This window comes from Ictidomys tridecemlineatus, chromosome 2, assembly GCF_052094955.1.
Source record: "Ictidomys tridecemlineatus isolate mIctTri1 chromosome 2, mIctTri1.hap1, whole genome shotgun sequence".
Classification (NCBI taxonomy): domain Eukaryota; kingdom Metazoa; phylum Chordata; class Mammalia; order Rodentia; family Sciuridae; genus Ictidomys; species Ictidomys tridecemlineatus.
In genome coordinates, this window is record NC_135478.1 from 43,043,270 (window position 1) to 43,066,720 (window position 23,451).

Here is a 23,451-nt window from a genome sequence, read left to right on the forward strand (position 1 = left end):
GGTAAACTGCATAAGTTTATTTCTCTTAATAGTCTGGAAGTTAGTGGTCCAAATTGGTGGGCAATTTTGTTCTATGAGATCATTCAGAAACTTGTTTCTTGGAAGTCAGCTAGGATTTTGGTCTATATCTGCATGTCCAAAGCATGCTCAATTTCACATCTGCTTTCCAGCCTGAAAGAAGTGGGAAAATATTAGTCCACCTCTGAGGTAGTTGTCTTGTAAGTTGAAGATGATCTGGAAGTTGTTTGCCTATTAACTTGCAAGCATATACCATTGTTCCATACTGATCATAAGTAACTCCGTAGGGTAGGAATGTATCGTTTTCTGTGGCTGAGTGACTAGCTGAAACATTAGTTCTATGGACAAAGGGGAGACAAAGCAGAAAACAACTAATAGTCTGTCATAAAAGCCTACATCAGAAACATTGGATATGAACTTAAAAAATAAGTATTTCTAATTAATAGTTTTCAAATGTAGTCAAGTCAGCAATACTCCATTGTAACTTTAGATGGGATCTGTTAATTATAAAATCCCTGAGTGTGATATTGTCCTAAGACCTTGCTTCTCCAACTGGAAGACAGTGTTGTTCGGGGAAAGGAGGTCCATGAAGCATATTAAATGTAATTTTCTTTCCTGGAGGAAGATTTGGAAAAATGTGTTTTCTTATGTTTAAAAATGACATTCATGTTTTGGCTGTAAAAGTTAAAATGGCAAGAGCATTAAGGAAAAAAATCTTAAAATTGTTGTAAAAGATAATTTCAAATCTCTAGAAATAGTTTCTTTGTGCCACTGTGAGTATTCCTATTGAAACATTTTGATAAGCAAGTCTCTTAGTTTGTTAAGATTTGTTTTATTAAGTCAACAACTACTCTAGACTATATAAAAACTGAAATTATATTGGAAAGGGAAAAAAAGTATTGTATACAAGAATTTGTCCGTGTATAATAGCAGTATAAGAAAGACTGAGAAGCAGTTTTTTTGTCATCTAAATTTTTGTTTTTATTCTTTAATGCACTTTGTACAGATTGAGTGTTCCTTGCCAAAATGCTCCAGTGTGATTTGGATTTTAGATTTCCAATTTTGTAATGTTTACATATACATAATAAGATATCTTGGGGATTGGACCTACATCTAAACATGAAATTCACTTGTTTCATATAAACCTGAAACACATAGCCTGAAGATAATGTTTATACAACATTTTTAATAATTTTGTGCATGAAACAAAGTTTCTGCGTATGAACTTTTCTATTTGAGTCATTAAAACCCTCAAAAATATTTGGTACTTGTGTGCACATTTTGGGTATCAGATTTTCAACATAAAAATGCTCAACCCAGACTATTGTTTCAAGGCCAAAAAAGAAAAATTTTAAGGCTTTTCTTATCAAGGAAATAACCTAATAACCTATGTTTTGTCAGTGGGACTTGTATGCTAGAGTTATTGAAATAATAAGTTGAAAATTAATAATTTTTTTCTTTCATTTAAGCTGTATAAAATAAACTTCATTTTGAAACCAATATGCTGTCTTTCCTTTTTTATTACAGGACAATGAAAAGAGAACCCCATTACATGCTGCTGCCTACCTTGGAGATGCAGAAATCATTGAACTCCTTATTCTATCTGGTATGGTCACCTCTATGTAATAAGAATACATTATGTGTATTTTTGTTATAATGTGTCTCAAAAATAATTATTCTTCATATTTGTTTCATATCTGAAACTTATTTATTCTTACTATAAAAATTTTGATTACTTAGATCCTGTTCTGGGTGCTAAGAGTACATTAAAGAATGAAACAAATATTGCTGCCTTTACAAAAATTTATGATCTAATAAGGATGAACAGGTGAATATGAATAATAAATACAAATAAAACTCACAGTATATTAAAAAATAAATACTATGAGAAAATGAAAAATATATAAAGATAATGGGAGTAGGGGATAAGCATTATAAATGTTAAAGTTTCTGTAATAGGCCTCATTGTTACCTCAGTTTGGTAACAAGTGCAGCAGTAGAAGTAGTTAAGATATAGTCTGATTATAAATGTATTTTTCAAAACAGTGCCAGTAGGTTTTCTGTCTTTGAATAGTTTTTATCTAATTCTATTTCAGAGTCTATAATGTTCTTCAAGAAATTATGCTTTTTTAAAAAATTTTTGCTCAGTTCTTTGCATTGTTTATAATTCAAAGTAATGCTAGAACTGTATTCAAATAGCTCCAATTGTGGTTAGACTGCCTACATTCCTAAAATAAGTAGTCAAATAGATCTTAGAAATATTTTTGCTAAAAACAAATTTTTTTTAAAAATAGGACAGAAATTTGTTAGAGCTAGATTTTTAAGATATTTGTTAGGAAAGAATAACTGCAGTTGAACGAATTTTGGTGTTGCCAGATTGCACAGATATATGCATAGTAAATTTGGAGAAGTAGTAGTATTCCTTTGATATTTTTAATTAGGATACTCCTGTGATACTTCTCTCAGTTCCTAAGAACAGAAGTCTTACACAAAGATCCTGTTAAATAGTAGCTCCCATAGAATTTTGCCATTATAAACCCATAAAATTTAAAAGTCTATGCTTATAATGAACTTCATAATAATTAGAATCAATATGGGTGGGTATGGACTCAACTTACATTTTTTAGTTTATGAATTATTTCATTTGTGATATATTTCCCTGAAGATATTTGTTCATCTATAGATGCTCGCTAGTTTTAAGCTAAAATTTAACAGAGATAAAAACTAAGGATATTAAAAAAAATAAATCCTGTTTCTTCTTAACTGGTTCATCTTCTCTAATAATGTAAATTGATAGGCCACAGATTTATATGTGAATGAAAAGTTTTGTCACAAATATTGTCCAAGAAACAGTTTCTTTTTTTACACGGGGAATTAGTCATGCTACAAACAGTAGAGTTCCATTTACTTTATTTATTCATTCATTCATTTATACTTTTTTTGGTACTTGGGGGTACTTTACAACTGACCTACATCTGCATCCCTTTTTATTTTTACTTGAGACAGGGGTCTCACTAAGTTGCTTTTAGGGCCTTGCTGAATTTGCTGAGGCTGGCCTTAAATTTGCTGTCCTCCTCCCTTAGCCTCCCAAGTCACTAGTTTTATGGGGGTATGGCACCATTCCTGGCTTTCATTTACTTTAATGTTGATGACTTTGGTAAGAATTGTATTGCTATATTTCTTTATTTTAACATAGAATACTAATTGTTACTTTTTGTTTTATCATAGACATTATTTTATTTGATTCAACATGAAAGGGTTTTTTCCCTCCATTTTTAAGTGCTGGGGATTGAACCCCCAGAGCCTTGTACTTGGTAGCAAACACTCTGCCACTGAGCTATGTCATTTTAGATTTTTATGCCTACAAGAAACTTTCCACATGTTCATGGTCAACTTAATCCTCTCCTTTTAAATGTGAATGTTTGCAAAAGGATTTTCAGTTTTTTGTAGAAAATTGACATCCTTTTCTTTGTAAGTATGATAGATGAGTCTTGTGTGTTCAGATGTCCGCATTTGAGAGAATGTATAAAATTAACTGAAGTATGTTTATAAAAAGCTTTTTTAACTTGCCTTTGAAAAATATTTTAATATGATATTTTATCAGTTTCATAAGGTAGAATAGCTCATGTAGCTTCTTTTCAAAGGAAAAATAAAGTTTTAAATTAATTTAGTTATTCACATTTCTCCTTATAAAAAGGTAAGTTTTTGCAGTTGGCCTGAACATTTTATATGTACCTCAGTTCCCCACCCCTGATTTTTTTTTTAATTTCAGTTTTTGTTACTCTCCTTTTTGCTTGCTCTGCTCTGACCCTCTGGCCTGCTTCTACCTTTGGGTGTTTGCACCATTGTTTCCTCAGCCTCAGACTTTTAATTAGTCAGTCACATGACTTACTCCTTCACCTTTTTCATGTCTTTGCTCAAATGTCACCTCATCAATGAGGCCTTCTCTGATCACTACCACCACCTCCACTGTCTAGTCTCTCCTTTGTTATCTTTTTTTTCCTATTATAGTTATCTGAGATCCTTTTACTGTTATGCCTGTTTTTTTGTTATTCTCCGTACTAGAATGTAAACTCCAAGAAGTCAGGGATTTAGTCTACTTTGTTTCTATAGCATATTTATTCACATACCTAGAAAGCTCTGAGTGAGTATAATCACTTTGTACCCACAGGAGATTAGTTTCAAGACCTCTACCCCTATTATATATCAAGATCTGAAGATGCTCAAGTCACTTATATAAAATGACATAATATTTGCAATATAACATTTGTACATCTTCTTGTATACTTTAAACATTTCTAGATTACTTAAATAATTAATAAAATGTAAAAACCTATGTACATAGTTGTTACACTGTATTATTTATGGGCTTTTTTTCAAGAGGTATATTCCTGTGATGAAGTTTACTTTGTAAATTAGGCACAATAAGAGATTAACAGCAATGGATTTTAGCTGTAGATTTTAGCAACCTCAGCATATGATTTTTTTTTTAATTTCCTTATTGTCAATAACTTTCACTTTTTCACATTATGGCTTCTTTTGGCATATCCAAATTGTGAGCATCACTACTCTCGTAGTTTGGGACTGTATCAAGTAAAGTGAGAATTTCTTGAACACTAACACTGCAATACTGAAACACAGTACCTTTGATAATTGAGAAGTTGAGTTATAAATTTGTGTTGAAACTATACACTTAATTTGTCTGAAACTGTTGATTATTTTTATTGGGACATAATGTGAATGTGCACTTAAGTTTTTTTTTTAGATTTTTACTTTGTGTGTGTGTGTATTTATGTTTGTGTACTGGGATTGAATCCAGGGGTGCTCTATCACTGAGCTATGTTCCCAGGCCTTTTGATTTTTCATTTTGAGAGAGGTCTCACTAAATTGCCCAGGCTGGCCTCAAACTATCTCCTCCTTCCTCAAGCTTCCCAAGTAGCTAGGATTACAGGCATGCACCACCACACTTACTAGATTTTCTTCTGAGTGTCTGTGTATATACCCTTTAGGCCTTACTGTCAGGGCTTGCCCTTCTACTATGCATGTATAAAGAACCACTGAAGTCCTACGCAGATAAATGAATAAGAGAATGAAGGACCTTAGTTTCTGTATCACCCTTTCACTAACTCTGGGACTCCAGGCTTCCATCCAGTGGGTATTTCAAATGTTTCTAATATTTTTATTCTACCTCCTACCCCAAACAAATGCTGACCTTACTGTGTTCAGGCTATCTGTGTTTTAACCATCTTCTGTAAGATGGTTGCCCAAGTATTTATTTCATAAAGATACTACTCTCCATCTGAGATGTAGCTCAGTGGTAGAGTACTTACTAGCATATGTGTGGTTCTGATTTCAATTTTTAAATCAGAAAAATTTAAAAATTTTAATTTTAATACTTCTTTCTCTGGCTGGGTCTTTATTTTGCTGATTTTTCTTTTCCCAAAGTCTAATTCTGAGCATTCTTTTTTATATGGTGATGAGGATTGAACCCAGGTGCCCCGCACATGCTAGGCGAGTGCTCTACCACTGAGCCACAACCTTAGCCCCTCTGAGCATTCTTGAAAGCTCCCTCATCAGCTTTTGATGCTTTTAGTGTCTCTGTTACTACCTACTTTGAGAATTTTCACTGCTTCATTTGTGGATATTTCCTAAACCCTCATTTTATTGTCTCTCATGTTCAAGGCTTTTAAGTATACCTCTAATATATTTACACTGTGTGTACTAGTTTTATTACATGTTAATCTTTATAGCAAGATATAATAAAATCTGTTTTTTAGATGAAGAAACACAACTAGTTCTTACTGCAGCTCTAGGCCAAAGTCCTGACTCTTCAGATACCAACAGATCAGGTCCACCATTCAAAATGGAAAAAATATGGTGAAAAGAACTCTATTGATAGCCATATTGGAAAGACAAAGTGACATTAAGCATCTCAACCTTGTCTTTGGGGTATTGACATGAGTTTTAGGTTTAAATAGAAGAAGAATTGGGGTAGGGGTAAGAGGTATGCATAATTAAGCATTATTGGTTAAACTGTGATCTGATCAATCATTATCTCAGGTCTCATTCTGTGAATCTCCAGAAGTCCTTTTTTAATTGTAGATTGAGGGGGCAGTCTCTTTTGCTATTCAGGGTGTTAATCAGACCTATGATCTTGGAAGGGGGCAATTCAGTTCTGTTAAGATGGGGTGGGGGGCAGTCTCATCAATCAGTGATCTGCCTGCTAGACTCTGCTGTTTCCTTGGACGGTGTAGGGCAGTGACTACAGACTTTTAACAGGATGTTGTAAGAGTTGATAGGTGAATGTCCCTGCAAATCCTGAAAATACCTTAGTTACTCTTTTAGAGAGATAGGTCAAGTTTGATAAAATTGGGGCTAATAAACCTTGTATTAGCAGTTTTGGGATGAATACTGCTTAAATGATTAGCATGCCTATGTACAGAGCTGAGCAGGAATCCAAAAACAGATAGAAAATGAAGTCAGAGATATCAGCCATTGAGCCTCTGCAGACCCAAATAAAGACTCGGTACTCTTAGCAAAAGCAGCTTTTAAATCTCTGTTATAGTTAGGGAACCATAGTTAATAATTGTTGGAGCTATAATATGGAAGTCACTGCACTTGATTATCCCCCAGATCCTCATACTCAAAACATGGATGTAATGTAAGCATTAGAGGTATGAATTCTAGACTTGGTTCTGCTATAACGACTGATGTTGGACTATTCATTGTACCTTTATTTCATCATCCAGGAAGTAAGGATTTAGTTAGGGTTTGGGATGTAAATAGGATTATTTATAGGATAGGACCTGACTGCCAATTCCAAGAGCCAGAGCTGTTTCTTATCTACTTATAGAGTGATCCTGTGTACTATTTCTTTTTGACTGGGGCTTGAGTACAAATGAATGGATTTCATGTAAAAGGTAGATTTTTTTCCCTCATGATGTAACAGTGGTCCACTTCTTGCTTTTAAAATAGCCTTGCTACTCTGCAACTGAGGCTTATTTTAAAATGTACATGTTTTCTTTTCCTCCTCTTCCTCTTCCTCTCCCTAACCTGAAGATGAAAGGCCACAGGATCACCTTTGTCCCATCCTAGGCCTAAAGTTATCTGTACACACCCATAACAGGAAGGAGATGCCACCAGAAGATACAGGAAATGACCATCTCCCAAGTTAGTATGTGAATTTCAACCCCCATCAGAGCACAAGTAGAACCCCATCTTCCCTGGCCAGGACATCTGGAATGAATCCCTTCTCTAAAACCCTCTTTTCTCCCAGATAGGGAGAATTGCAGCCTCTGAGACAGGAATCTCCAATACTACTTCTTTGCTAGCAAAACAGTAAAATTTCTTTTTTCTTTTTCTCAAAACCGTGTCTTCATTGTTCAGTTGATATCAGGGACAAGGACCAACTTTTGGTAACAATTATGTAGTACACTTTTTGTCTAATAAATGTATTTGTATCCTGTTAAGGGTAAATTTTGTCCATTGACTTAGTGATTTCTAAACAGTTGTGCATATTTGATTTTTTTTTTAATTCCTCCTTTAAACCTTAGTTAAGGTATAACCCAAAAAGACATGTGGATTAGTTTCTTTCTAGTCCAGACATTTTTAGTTATAGCTGTAGAAGTATTTTGGTATTATTTTATTACTTTATGACATACTTTCATTAGCAAGAAATGTAATGAACACATTGGAATAATCTGCTATTTATCTCCAAGTAGTATTATGTTCATTTATTTGAGTATTTCAGTTTTTAACTCATATTTCTAAGTGGGATCTGATCTTTCTTGGATATGCTCTGTATAAAGGTGGCTTATCTAGCTTATAAATAAATTTTTTTATTCTTAATAAAAGCTATTACCTTGTTGGATAATTATATCAGTTTTTAAGAGATGATTTTGTTTTATGATTTAAGGGTAATTTAAATTAGAAAGTATAAAAATGTAGTTTTTCAATTGTTTTTTATTCCAGTTTGGATCATATATAACTCTTATTTCAAGAGATTTATATTAAGTATTTTATTTAAAATATTTCAATTTATTTATTTTTTTCTTGTTGCAGGAGCTAGAGTTAATGCCAAAGACAGCAAATGGTTGACACCTTTACACAGAGCAGTTGCATCTTGTAGTGAGGTATGAAATTTCTCTTAGTAAATGTACTAAGTAGGCCTGCCTGAGTCCATATTCAAATAATGTTTTTAACTATCTAGACTAGTCATTTTACTTGAGAATTTATACAAACCAAATGAATTGTTCCATATTTTAACTATTAATCTTCTTCAGATCTTTTTTCTTCTGGTTCACAATAACCTGTTGCAAAGATTCTGTTGATTGTAATGAAGACATAATCTCATTAATGTGTAATGATTATTTGAACTATTGTTTAGTTAAAACACTGAAATTAGTTTTAATACTACTTGATTGCCCATTTTACCAGTTTGAAATACATAACCTTAAAATGTATAAGGTTTCTTAAAAGAAGGAACAGTTCCTTCTTGTAACTTTATATATTATATATTCTTCAAAATAAGTGATATTTTTAGAGAATGTTTATTGTTTGCAAAGTATTTTTGTAACTTTCGTATTTTCTGTCTTTCTTAACAACTTCATGGGGATAGACATTTAAAGGCAACTAGAAACTACTCAGCTGGTAGTGATGAGATGAAAGCCTGGACCTTTTGTCTGTCATTTTACTACTTTATAAAGTATACTGTGCCTTTCTAAAATACATTGTGTCCAAAGACCTCTTTTACCTAGTTTGATATCAGGGCTTGTTTGAGTTTTTTAAATGTGAAAGTATGTGATTGTGTTAATTGATGTTAATTCAGTGTTTCTTCAGTTATTCATATTGAGAAAGATAAGAAAGGAACTCCTAAATGAAGCAACTGCTCCTGCTCCCATCATAGGACCAAGTAGTTCTAGAGAAGGAAAGACAGCTCTCTCTAGTGCCTCGGAAAAAACTGGGAGAATTCCTGCTTTCTTTATTCTACTTTATTTCTCCTTGTAACCATATATTGAACCCAGTACAAGAGCCTGGCACAAAAAGAGAAGTAGAGGGAAATAATGACTGGGACAGATTACAAATCCTATCATATGACAGAGGCATATAGTGTGTTAGCTGAAGCCTCCTGATAAGGAGGAGGAGGAAGGGTCCACTCTTGAGCAAGCAGTCTGATTCCAATCTAAGACTTTGATGTCCTGTGGCTGATAAACTTATGGAACTTAGATTTGAAGAAGTAGCTTCAGATATCACCTCAAGTTTTTGTGTGATGTTGTTCTAGTTAGCTATTCTTCACTGTGACTAAAAGACCTGACAAGAACAATTTAGAGGAGGAAAGGTTTATTTTGGTTCTCTATTTCAGAGGTTTAGTCCATGATTGGCCATCTCTGTAGCTCTGGGCCTGAGATGAGGTATAACATCATGGCAGAAGGGCGTGGCAGAGGAAAACAGCTCAGGACATGGGAACCAGGAAACAGAGAAAGAGCTCTGTTCACCAAGGATAAAATATAAAACCCAAAGACACACCCAAGTGACCTACTTCATCCAGCCATACCCTACCTGCCTATAGTTACTGCCCAGTTAATCCACATTAGTGGATTAATCCACTGATTAGGTTATACCTCTCTTAGGCTAATCATTTTGCCTCTGAAAACTCTTCCATTGTCTCATGAGCTTTTGGAGGATATCTCGTATCTAAATCATGAACAGATCTGGGGGTTATTATGAAAACTAAGACATATTAGCCAAAATAACTTTGAATTTGAGATTTTGTGAAAAGTTTACTTAGTGTCTTTCTGGGTTAGCCCCACATAAGGATGCTTCTTTAGCAATCAAAATAAACATTACTCTTAGTAAAACCTATTAATGTTAGCCATATCTACCCATTTTTCAATATGACTTTTGTGAACATAACTATTAAAAGTAATGGAGTTTACCAGATTAAAATAATCAGAAGGTACACTTTCTATTTTTGCAGTGGTTATAAAACAGACCAAAAGTTAAAAAAAAAAAAAAAATTAGCATTTGAGCATTGTGGCAGATTCCACCCAAAGACTTTACTCCTAGTTTCTTAAAACTATATACTCATACGGGCTGAGGTTGTGCTCAGTGGCAGAGCGCTTGCCTCGCACATGTGAGGCACTGGGTTCGATCCTCAGCACCACATAAAAATGAAAAAACAAAGATATTTCTTCCGTCTATAACTAAAAAATATTTTTTAAAAAAACTATATACTCGCCTGATCTTAAGTCTGCTTTTCTGCCTAAAAATGAATGAACTATGTAGGATTAATACTCTTGCAGGATTATGGGAAACAGCTATAAAAATGTGGTTGTTACAAGAAAATACCTTCTGTAAACGTGGAACATTTTTGTTTTAAAAAGGAAATCTCAGAATTAAAAGAACTGCTATAGGGTGGGGCTCTAGCTCAGTGGCAGAGCACTTGGCTAGCATGTGTAAGGCACTGGTTCAAGCCTTAGCACCACATAAAACAACCAATAAAGTGAGGCATTCTGTTCATCTATAACTACAGAAAAAAATTTTTAAAAAGGACTGATACTCAAAATTATCAGAACCTACTCAAAATTATCAGTTTCACTGTGTTCCTTTAATTGTTTTGATTACATCCTAAGAGCAAAGTGAGTTATACTTACTGGTGATATAGCTGTGGACATAGAGGGATATGTAAAGAGGTGGGTCTTTCAGAGGCAAAATTTTAAGTAGCTTTTAGTTTAGGTTTTTGACATACCACAAGAAAAACCCTATACAAAATAATTGAAGTGATTGTATTCTTCTCTCTCTCTCTCTCTCTCTCTCTCTCTCTCTCTCTCTCTCTCTCTCTCTCTCAGGTTGGTAGTAGGAATTAAACACAGGGATGCTATACCACTGATCTATGTCCCTAGCCCTTTTTATTTTGAGACAAGTGCTCACTAAGTTGCTGAGATGGTCTCAAACTCCAGCATCAACCTCCCAAGTTGCTGGGATTACAGGCATGTACTACCATGCCCAGTTGGATTGATCATTTTCTTAATTTCCACAAGGACATGCATAGCTAACAACATGTTAAGATGCACAGGAGAGAAGTTAATTTATCACAAACATTAATCAAGACCAATCAAGAGTTCTGTCAAGATAGCTGAGTTTAAATTATATAATTATATTGTATGTTATTGGTTCATCTAGACTTTGTATTTATTGTAAACCTGCTAACCCTTCTTTTTCCAGTGCCACCTTCAACTCAATGGTAAGAATTGCTTTAAAAAAAGGCAGACAGAACCAAAGAGAAAGCTAGTTATTACTGTGGAATCTTAGTCTAGATTGTTCCAAAGATATTAATACAATGAGGACAATTATATAACCTTTTACCATAACTCTATATTTCACAATGTTTACTTAAATTTCGTTTGTTTGTTTTTTTCCAATCGAGGCACACCAGCAGGCATTTCTTACACATACCCTGTAATAACTGAAAAATTAGAATTGAGGTTATGGTAATATTTATTGTTGGTGAAACCACGTATGCCCTTTGTTATTCCCACATTATTGTCTTATGTACCAATAATATGATCTAGAATTTTAGTAGGATATGACATTGTGCACTTTGATTTGTATTTCTGAAATTTCACCTTTTTAAAGGTCCCAGCCTTTAGAAATTTTCTTTAGTTTTCTCTGAGGTTGCTACTTGAATATGTATTACTCTGAGTAGTAAGTAAATTAAGCACTAATCTATTTTGATTATGAGTCTTAATTGCTTTATTTACAGCCTTTATTAGGTGCTACTTTACATATCCTTACTTTTCACAAACTGGATTTAAAAAAATTTTTGTAGTTATATAACTACATTGTAGAATTTTTTATTTTATTTGTTTGTTTGTTTATATACAGTGATGAGGCTCAAACCCAGTGCCTCACACATGCTAGACAAGCACTCTGCCACTTAGCTACAACCCCAGCTCCCCACAAACTAGATTTATTCTTGCTTTCCAGTGAAACAGTAGTTTTGATTTTGCTGTTCTTCCTAATAGAGCATAAATATTTCTGCAGAAGTTTTAATGGTATTATTTCCAGCATCTTTACTAGGCGTGTTGGCCCTGCAATATATGAAGTAATAAATTCTTCATTTTATTTTTAATTATTTTCTAAGACATTCACTAACATACCTATCACCTTTTTTTCCCCAATAAAGTGTTTATTTTATCCCTAAGTCATACTGTATCCTTCTTAGAAGTGGGGATGGACAACCTCAGAGGCAACCAGTGTTTTGATTTTTCTCATCATGGAGTAATTTTCTGTATTATGTAACTTAATAAAAATGAAATCATTCAATGTGTATTAATTTCTTTAACATAACATTTTTAGATTCTATAATGTTACATTTATTATTGCTTCATTCCTTTTAATCTGCTGAGTTGTATTGTACAAATGTATTTCAGTTTGTTTCTCATTTTTCTATTGATAGACATTTATATTTCTGGTTTTTGACTTAAAAAATGTTATGAGGTTTTTTTGTTTGGGTTTTGTTTTGTTTTGTTTTTTGATAGAGTCTCACTATCTAATAGTGAGATAGTCTCAGGCTTGGGATCCTCCTGCCTCAGCCTCCCAAGTTGCTGGGATTATAGCATATACCAACATACATGGCTTGCTGTGAGCATTCTTAGATGAATCTGGAGTGGGTTTTTTTGTTTGTTGTTTTTTGAGGGGTTTGTTGTTGTTGTTCTTTGCTTTTATAATTGAGCAAATAAGTGGAGTGGAATTGTGGAGTCATACCTCTCCCATTTTTGATTAGCTAATTGGCTTCCTTAGCAGGTAGGACGCCCATGAATTACTATGCATCTCTTCAGTTTTTTGCCAACCCTATTAGGTACTTGTGCTGTTTCGTGATTTTGATTACTTTTTAATTTAAGGGCTTAAAAAGCTATTAGTGATTGATAGACAATAGTATTTTGTCTTGTCTTCCTTGATACTTTGTATACTTATAGCAATTTATACTTTAAACTTGATGTACATTAATTTATTATGCCTTAAAGCAAAATTGAGAAGACTTATGATACCACCACATCACTCCCTACTTTTATAAATAAAATCACTAGGAGTCAGTTTTATAAGATTGACTAGTATACCTTGTAAATAACAGAACTAAGATTCTATTTTGGTTCTGGTATTTTTTTTCATACATATTTTGGTATTTATCTACCAAAGATAGGATTATCACTATAAGGAAAAAGTTTTTGCAAAGTTTATTTCTGATTATATTGCTTAATGTTGATTACATACTAAAATCCTTGGAATTCTGCCATGAGGCCCAATTTATTAATGTGGTGGTGTGGGGTTTTCCATGTACTTCTTGGAAAAAAATAATTTAATGAACTAGACCTTGTGATTTTTTTTTTCATTTTTAAAAATGTAGCATGTGTAATACTTTGAGAAATATTATACTTCAAATTTTTATGTTTTCACTGGAAAAATAATAAATCTCCTAATACTGTTCAATATATAAGTTGTGTCTTACTAACAGAAGCATGATATTAAAAAATGAATATTTTTGAAGAACACTTGTCAATATTTAATTTTGTAATTTTGTGTGTGTGTTTGAGTGTGGTATTGAGGATTGAACCAAGGGCTTGCACCACTGAGCTACATCCCAGGTCCTTTTTTATTTTATTTTGAGGTAGGATCTTGCTAATTTGCCCAGGCTGGCCTCAAACTTGAGATCCTCTTGCCTTAGCCTTCTAAGTAGCTGTGATTACAAGGTGTGCCACCACAACCTGGCTTGTTTCATACATTTTGTTAGAGATTGTTAGTCCTTTAATGGAAACACATGTAAAGAGAATGTCTCAGCTGTAAATTCTGAATTTTTTTCTTTAATAAATTTCATCTTAACATTAAATAATAGCAGAATTTTCTTATTTCCTCAGGAAATTTTATTTCCTTTATGCATATACATATATGTAAACAATTTCTAAAACTGTTAACTATTTTGTCTTTTATAACTTATCTTCATATGTTTTAGGAAGCAGTTCAGGTACTTTTGAAGCATTCTGCAGATGTTAATGCTCGAGACAAAAATTGGCAAACCCCTTTACACATCGCTGCTGCTAATAAAGCTGTAAAGTGTGCTGAAGCTTTGGTACCTCTTCTGAGTAACGTAAATGTGTCTGATCGAGCCGGAAGAACTGCATTACATCATGCAGCTTTCAGTGGACATGGTGAAGTAGGTGACATTTTTTTCCCTTCCACAGTACTGGGAATCGAATCCAGGAGCATTATACACCTAAGCCCCATCCCCTACCTTTTTTTTTAACTTTTATTTTGAGACATGATTTCAGCAAGTTGCCCTAACCTCAAACTTGGAATTCTCCTGCCTCAACCTCCTCCCAGTCTCCTCAGCTGGGATTACAGACAGGCACTACTGTGCCTGGCTGAATTTCCCTTCTTTAGCCGTTTATAAGTCCATAGTAAAAGGAAATAAAAATATCTTACTCATATTTGTCAAATTTTGCCCATAGCAAATCTTCAAACTTTATTTTCCATGATAAAACTTTCTCAAATTTGGAAGTTTGTTTAGTTTGTACTGCTTATGCACATGAATTTTATAGTCAACCTGGAGTAACAGCCTGCTAGCTAACATAATATGAAAAGTATGTTCTATTATTGTGGAAAAAATGAATCTGGGAAGACAGCAATTTCTTTGTTCACTCAGAATGATAATGGCAAAGATTTTGTTTTTTAAGAGAAAGAGAGAAATTTTAATATTTATTTTTTAGTTTTCAGTGGACACAACATCTTTATTTTTATGTGGTGCTGAGGATCAAACCCAGTGCCCCGCACATGCCAGTTGAGCGCGCTACCACTTGAGCCACATCCCCAGCCCAGTGGCAGAGAATTTTGAAACATGCTTTCTTATAAATTAGTTTCAGCATTTAGTCAAGATAGTTCTTTAGTGACAGACCATCAGAAGAAATCAATTTAAGCAAATTAGTATTTAGTTGTCTTCCAGCAAACATCACTTACTATAGTTGTCCTATCAAAGAGTGAGGTTTATAAGTGCATGAGGGACAGGGAAGAACCAAACTGTTAGAGGAACCTTTGAGATGACCTTTTCCAGCCTTTAAAAAAAAAAAAAAAAAAAATGAGATAGGATCTTGCTATGTTTCCCAGGCTGGTTACCAACTCCTGGGCTTAAAGTGATCCTTCTGCCTCTCCTGAATAGCTGGGACTACTGACATATGTTACAATATTCAGCTCCTAGTCCTTCATTTTTGTAGACACAAAAATTCCAAGTGGTAGAGAATCATTCCCAAGATTCCATAGCTGGGGAGCTGTCGGCTGCAGTGTTCTTTCCACTATACTTTTCTGATTTTGCAGCATAAATCCTTGCCTCCATTATAATTAAGGTCACAAAATATGTCCTAAATTCCCTTCAACAAAGAAAATATTGTAAATATGATTAGGTATAATTATTATTCTTGGTACTTTGTGAGATAAGTAGACTATGTAGTAACCTTCAAGTTTAATCATTTTGTAGATGTTAAGTTTGTACATAAGTTAAATTTAAGACATTTCTGGGAAGAGTATTTTCACTTTGCATTTTAATAACAGTTGGGCTATGAATAGGAATAAAATCTTTTGTTAAATATTCTAACTTTAGACCTTCTTATTTATACTTAGTTGTTCATAAAATACCAGGACAGAAATAAATGGTTTCTAGAAAGATACTACCTGACTTCAGTAACACCCACAGTGAACGCATTTTTCATACTTTATCCTGTTATGTTAAATGGCCTTATATATTCAATCTGGCTCCTTTTCTACCAGAAATATAGTGCCAGAGAAATTAAGATAAGTACTCATCACAAGGCTGAACAATTCTACTTCTGAATCTCATTGAAACTGTGTTTATTTTATTCTAGATGGTCAAGCTACTCTTGTCCAGAGGTGCCAATATTAATGCTTTTGATAAGAAGGATAGGCGTGCTATTCATTGGGCAGCATATATGGGTATGTACTTTTTGAATTTACTTTTTCACATTATATATTTAGGAAAGTAGTACATTTTATTTCTTGCTATTTGTGTTAACATTTCTAACACAATTAAAAGGTACAACGTATCTGATTTTCCTGCTCAGGTGGAACCATCTTGGTAACATATAAGTTATGAAGATGTATTAAGAAATCTTATATTGGGCCAAGCACTAAGTTTCTTGTGCATCTTCATTTTTTATTTGATTGCCCTCTAAAACTAGACCTCATGATAGAAATGATAGTAGAATGACTCAAACATTATTATTCTGTGTGCATATATGATTACATGGCCTGTATAATTCTATATTGTGTACAATCAGAAGAATGAGAGGCTATACTCCATTTATGTATGACGTATCAAAATGTATTACACTGTCATTTATAAATCATTAGAATAAATAAAACTAGACCTCATGAGGAAAATGATCCTGGGATAGACCACCCAGTACTTTATGCAAATTAATGATACAAGCACTAACAAAACATTTGATTCTTGACATAATTTGGAAAACTAAAGAGGCAATTCAGCCTATCTTAGAATATTGTGAAATGCATAAAAATAGCATTTCTACTCTGTTGTGAGTGCTGAGACCATGCATATAGAAACAGATCGCTAAGCATGGAGGAAATATAACCTACCATGAACCTTAGAAGTCTTATAAGGCTAGGTTTTACCTCTTGGAAAAAGTCATGGGTGTAGACATTTGGTTTTTGTTTTGTTTTTGCAGTACTGGGGATTGTACATAGGGCTTCACACATACTAGGCAAGTGCATAGTGAGCTACATTCCCAGCCCTTGATTTTTTATTTGAGACCGGGACTCTATAAGTTGTCTAGGCTGGCCTCAAACTTGTGATTCTCCTGCCTCAGCGTCCCTAGTAGCTGGGATTACAAGTGTGTGCCACTGTGCTCAACAGACATTTTATTTTTGAAGTCCCTCCCTTTGCATCCATGGAGCTTAGGACGTCCTCTCTTTCTGCCAAAGGTTGTAATTCATTTTAGGTTCCCCGCCAGTGCTGTGAGTTGAACTCAGGGCCTTACACATTCTAATAATTCTGCTTTTGCTATTTTGTCTCTTCTAATTTGGAAGAATCATGTAGTTGTAGCTTTTTCTCATTGTTTTTCTATTCTTGGTTTTGTCTTTTCCTATCTCATTTAAAAATTAAAGATTAAGTAGAAGGTAATTAACCTTAAAAACCTATATAACATTGTAAAATGGATGCAAATCAGTTGTAACACTCCATATATGTGTATCTTTCTCTTTCAAATCTTATGTATCATCTTTATCAAATTTTAGTACAGATACTTCTAAGGTCCAGAAGAATCCATGCTGAATTGCAGTTCTGAAATTCTAGTATAGGTGCAAAGAATGATTAAAGATGAAGATTAACATTTTTGTTACATGTCACTATTTTAATAGCCAGAATAGGTATGGCAGCAAACTCCCATAATCCTGGTGACTCTGGAGCCTGAGACAGGAGACTCACAAGTTGAAGTTTAGCAAGGCACTAAGAAACTTAGTGATACCCTGTCTCAAAATTAGATAGATAGATAGACAGATAAAATATTTTGATAGCCAGAGGCTGAACACTTAGTGTTTCATACCAAAAATATGTGCCTTTAGATATGTAATGGATAATTTTTTTGGAGGTAAAAAATTCAGAAGCAAGTCTTCTGTGGCATACTAAAGTTTCTTCCTCACACCTGATAGTTTTCTACTTTAAGTCTTGGAAACTTTCTTGAATATTCTGTTGTAGTTTATTTTTCAAGATAGTTTAGAAACAGTGCTGTGATTTAAAACTAATACTGTATATTAAAAAATTTACACATTAAACAAAATGCATCAGGCCTTTTACTCCTGAACAATTAGTCTTAACAGCTATTTTTATGAAATGGAAGGCCAGAGTAATTTTGTAGTTTCCTATAATTGAACTCCATAAATAGTTGATTATGTGTTTCTCAGGTGATCTAGCATAGCTTGGTGGTCACTGATATAGTATCATATTTTAGACCTTTCTATTATGGTTGAAAAAGGTAATTCAATGTTTCTTGGAAATCACTACATGTCTTGGTCCATTTTGTGCTACCATAACAATACCTGAGACTGGGTAATTTGTAATGAACAGAAATTTATTTTCTTACTGTTCTGGAGGCTGGAAGCCCAAGATCAAGGCATGGGCATCTGATGTAGGCCGTGCCTCATCATAGCATGGTACAAGACATCACGCTGGTTAGAAAGGGGAGTTAAATTCAATGTTTATAACAAACCCATTCCCACACAAAATTACATCTTAACACTGTTGCATTAGATATTAAGTTTAGTGCTGGGACACATAGAAACTATAGCACTGGCCATTTAATTTTTGAGCATAAGCATTCAGATTCATAACTCTCCTTTCATTTGCAAGCATTGAACAAGATGACACATAGCTTCTAAAACTACTCTAGGCATATGGTATTAAAGAACTAAATAGTGAAAATAGGAAACTGTTGATGGGTCACCCATCTTAAAGACAAGCCTAAAGGGTAAACATTGTCACCTCTAGATTATGTCCAGAGAATCCATTGACATTAGTGTAAGAAGCATGGTGTGGTGGTATATGCCTATAATCTCAGCAGTTCAGTAAGCTGAGGCAAGAGGATTGCAAACATGAGGCCAACCTCAGCAAATTTTCAAGATCCTAAGCACCTTAGCAAAAGATCTTGTCTCAAAAAATATCTGGGGTTGTAACTCAGTGGTAAAGAATCCCAGGGATCAATCCCCAGTTCCACCCCTCAAAAAAATTACAGTAGATACTAGGGATTACTTGTAATCTTGTGATTTATTTCTCACAGGCTTCCTTTCATCCACTGGTTGAGGTTCCCTAAATTTTCCATTAGGTCCCACCTCCTTATGCTGTTATTGAAGTCTCTATCAATATTCTCTAGCCCCAACCCTGACCCCAAATAAATTGCCATTTCTCTCTCCTCAATTTATGCTTGCTTCTGCCATCATCCTTCCTCAATCTTTTCAGTGTTTTCAGTACTTTTAGCCTTATCCAGGCATGTTCTGCCTCAGTCCTGTTATTATGGACTTTGACATTGAATAAATATTTCTTTTCTTTTTTGGGAGGTGGAGTATCAGGGATTGAACTCAGGAGCACTCGACCACTGAGCCACATCCCAGCCCTTTTTATTTTTTGAGACAGGGTCTCACTGAGTTGCTTAGCACTTCAGTTTTGCTGAGGCTGGCTTTGAACTTAGGATCCTCTTACTTCAGCCTCGCTCCTGAGCTCTGGAATTATAGGTATGCTCCATCTTGCCCAGCTAATGTTACTTGATTAGCAACTTGTTAACTTTTTTTTTTCTTCTTGAAGCAGTGCATAATTTAAATGAATATGAACTGTTTTTTTCCTCCTCCTTTCCCTGAAAATAAATTCTAACACAGTCTGTTTTAATTTTCTTGTCCATTCCTGAACAAAATTAAAATGTGGAAAATGTTCTTAATTCCTAAGGGAATTAAATTAAAGATGGTGTTTATTATTTTCTTCTGAAATCTATATACCATACATGTCTCATGGATGCCACTCAAAAAATAGCTCTAGAAGCCAAATATGGTAGAACACACCTATAATCCCAGCAACTTTGGAAGTTGAGATATGAGGATCACAAGTTCAAGGTCAGCCTCTGCAATTTAGCAAGGCCCTGACTCAAAATAAAAAAGGGCATGGGTGTATATCTGGAGTAGAGTGCCCCTGGGTTCAATCCCTTATACTGGGACTGAAAGGGTAGAAAACCCTATGGGAATTAAATTCTGGTCCTCAGCTTATCTTTCTATAAATTGACTTTTTTTTGGCTACAGCCACCCAGGCAAAGTAATATAATTTATTTTACTCTAAAACTTTTCTCCCCTTTTTTCTTTGAAATGAATCACCTCCAAACTAGCTATGGAAAACCCTTTCTTAATGTTTTTAGTGGTTCACTTCCCTGTATATAACCCCCTTTTAAAATAGGGCTTTATCTGGATGCAGTGGTGCACACCTGTAATCCCATCAACTCCAGAGGCTGAGGCAGGAGGCCAGCCTAGGCAGCTTAGAAAGACCCTGTCTCAAAATAAAAAGGAGTGGGGATGTAGCTCAGTGATAAAGCGCCCTTGGGTTCAATCACCAGTATCAAAAAGAAAACCTAATTTCTTGAGAAACAAGCCTTCCAGGTGCTGTGGCAGTCCCCTTGAAGAGTCAGGAGGATCACTTGTGCCCATGCATTTGAGCTTTGGTAACAGCAATGCCCCATCTCAAACATGAAAAAGAAAAATTAGAAAGAAACAAAACAAAGTCACTCCCAGATTTATAAGAACAAGATTCCAGTAAGGCTGAGAAATATAAACAAGGTTAAAAATTAAAACTAACTTAAGAATGCATTAAGTCAGTCTGTGAGGGTAGGAGGGGACCAGAAGATCTGGCAAAAGATTTATCAGTTGTAGTGTTGACACTGGACAAATTAAATAAAGTGCATCATATTTAATCTTACCTCTACCAATAGAAATGATTCTGAAATCTTTTATTCTGTGCTTTTTCAGATTGTAACGAGATTGATTGTTGGTTATCATGCATTATGTGATTAATATGCATATTTGTCTTTCTTTAAATATATTCAGGATTATATTTAATATTTTATATATGCTCATCTCTATTTTTTCTTCAACACATTTCCAGGTCATATTGAAGTAGTGAAATTACTTGTGGCACATGGAGCTGAAGTGACATGCAAAGATAAGAAGTCTTATACGCCTCTTCATGCAGCATCTTCCAGTGGAATGATCAGTGTAGTCAAGTACCTTCTAGATCTTGGAGTAGATGTAGGTATATAGAGCAATATAAAATAATGGAATATTTTATGAATTTTATTACACTGGCAAACACTTTCAGATTTAAAAGGATTTCAGAAGCCAGGCTTGATGACTCATAGCTGTAATCCCAGTGACTCTGGAAGCTGAGACAGAAGGATTGCAACTTCAAGGCCAGCCTCAGCAACTAAGCAAGGCCCTAAGCAATTTAGTGATACCCTGACTCCAAATTAAAAAGAGCTAGAGATGTGGTTCAGTGATAAAACAGCTCTGGGTTCATTCTCCAGTACCCACCCACCCCCCAAAAAAAAGATTTCTTACAATATTTGTCATTTAACCAAATGATTATAGTTCTTTAAACAGTGTATTAATTTATAATCAAGGTAATATGTCAAAATATGTTGAGGTAAAGTAAATTCCAAAGGTGATTTTCCAGAAGGTTTTCTTTTCCATCATGTTTCAAACTCTGTAGCTCCATTTCCTCCAGTTTTGCATAAACCAGCAGGTCAGGCACACTTGGATTATGTGACTAGGTTATTATTAGTCTTATTCACTTAATTAGTCAGATATTCCCTTTTAAATGGCTATCAGGAAGAGGTAGGCAGGAAGACAAGAGACTTCTTGCTCACCAAGTTTAAGTGTTGCTTAATATATAATTCTCTTTTTTGAGGAAGGGGTACTGCTGTATCTGGGTATATTTAATTCCTAAACTGAGACAACGATAGTACCTGTAGTTTTCACAAGTGATCCTTTAAACACATATTCTTTAGTCCGAATATGTTTACTCTTATTTTTTATATGGTTAAGACATACGTGGTTATTTTTCAAAGCAGCAAATTAGGAGGAAAGAGAAGGCAAGGACCTACTAAAGGGAGGCAGTTTTCAGCTGTAAAAAAATAAAATAACAAAAAGTAAGTGATATCCTGGTTTGACATTACAGAGTTCATTCAGTGCAATAGAGCTGAATGGACTGCTAATTTAGGATATAGGGAAACACTTTGCTAAAAACAAGTAAGTATGGAAAATGTGGGATTCAGAAGAGGTTTTAAAAACCAAACATATTTGTGGGCTCTTGGAGAGTGCAAAGTAGAGAAGTTCCATTTCAGCTCAATAGTTCTTAATAGCCCTGTTTCAACAGAGTAACTTAGTGTCTTAAAAGACCCTTAACACAAATAAAGGCAACATCGTTTCTAATTACTTTTAAATTCATCCTAGCTTATTTTATTGACAGTAAAACGAACATTTGTAAATTCTGGTAGCAGAATGTTCTTTAGAATAAATGGTCCAATTTGGGATCTTTTAGTGACATATGATCTCTTATTGCATGGTTTTTTTAGTTTCTTAGGAATACTGTAACAAATTACCATGAACTAAAACTTTACCATGAACGAAACTAATCTCTAAAAATTCTGGGATATAGAAGTCCTAATTCAAGGTTTCTGCAAAGTTGGTTCCTTTTCGAAGGTTTTGAGAGTGGCAAAATCTACTCTTGTTACTCTTTTATTCCTCCAGTTTCTATTACCAGTCATCTCAAAAAAGAAAATATCAAAATTATGACAAACTGGGGCCAACTACATGGTTAGAGGGATATCTCTATCTGCACAAGTCTGCCTTCACTTCTGACCAACCACGTGGTGGTGGGGCTTCTAGAAACATTGAGGTTTAAGGTGAATATAGTGGTACATGCCTGTAATCCTTGCAACTTGGGAGGCAGAGGCAAGAAAATCATGAGTTCATGTCCAGCCTGGGCAACTTAATGAAATTGTCTCAAAATAAAAAATAAAAAGGACTGGGATAGGCTCAATGGTAGAGTGCACCTGGGTTCAATTCCCGGTACCAGAAAATAAACAAATAAATAAATGAAACCATTCAGTAACTAGGATGACACAAAAAAAACTCAGTGAAAGTTATTACATTCACAATCATGGTTTATTATAGTAGGAAAGTACAAATTAAGAATAGCCAGAGGAAGGGAGACACACAGGACAAAACTAAGGAGTGTTCTTAAGTTGTCCTCCTCATGGAGTCAGGATGCATTGTAACGATATACACAAAGTTTTGTCAACTAGGAATGCTCATCTGAGCTTCATTTTCACTGGTGTTTTTGTTGTTGTTTTGGGGTTATTTTGGATGCTAAGGATTGAACCAAAGAATGCTTTATCACTGAGCCCATCCTTTTTAATTTAAAAAAATATTTTATTTGGTTGTTGATGGGCCTTTATTTATTTATATGTGTTGCTAACAATCAAACCCAGTGCCTCACACAAGCACTTAACCACTGAACCACAACCCCAGCCCCTTTATTTTTAATTTTGAGATGAGGTCTCACTAAGTTGCCAAGGCTGACCTCAGACTTGCAATCTTCCTGCCTTAGTCTCCTGAGTTGCTAGGATTACAGATGCATGCCAGTGCACACACTAATTTCTAGTTTTTAATTGAGGCCCCATCATAGGCATGATTAATTTATTGCCTAAGTGGTTGATTTTAGTCTCCAAGTTTGCTGATACATAATGACCCAAAACCCCCACCCTGAATCACAGTGTTGGTTTAAATCTGGTATGATCGGCCCCTACCCTAGTATCAAGTGTC

The 23,451-nt window shown here is 34.5% G+C and overlaps 1 protein-coding gene across 19 annotated transcripts in view; it reads left to right on the plus strand.

The window, feature by feature from the left end:
- The window catches only part of Ankrd28 (ankyrin repeat domain 28), a 179,703-nt gene that overhangs the window by 86,779 nt on the left and 69,473 nt on the right, over positions 1-23,451 (plus strand). For 13 of the 19 annotated variants that reach the window (XR_013434431.1, XM_078038326.1, XM_078038325.1 and 10 more), the window contains 5 exons: positions 1,546-1,624; positions 8,080-8,150; positions 14,027-14,227; positions 15,927-16,014; positions 20,732-20,874. Coding sequence is in view for 18 of the 19 variants with exons in the window: in XM_078038326.1 (XP_077894452.1) it covers positions 1,546-1,624; positions 8,080-8,150; positions 14,027-14,227; positions 15,927-16,014; positions 20,732-20,874 (582 nt within the window). In the remaining variant the exon portion in view is untranslated. The remainder of the gene's footprint in view (positions 1-1,545; positions 1,625-8,079; positions 8,151-14,026; positions 14,228-15,926; positions 16,015-20,731; positions 20,875-23,451) is intronic. The other 6 variants (XM_078038331.1, XM_040289823.2, XM_078038333.1 and 3 more) reach the window with 1 other exon arrangement.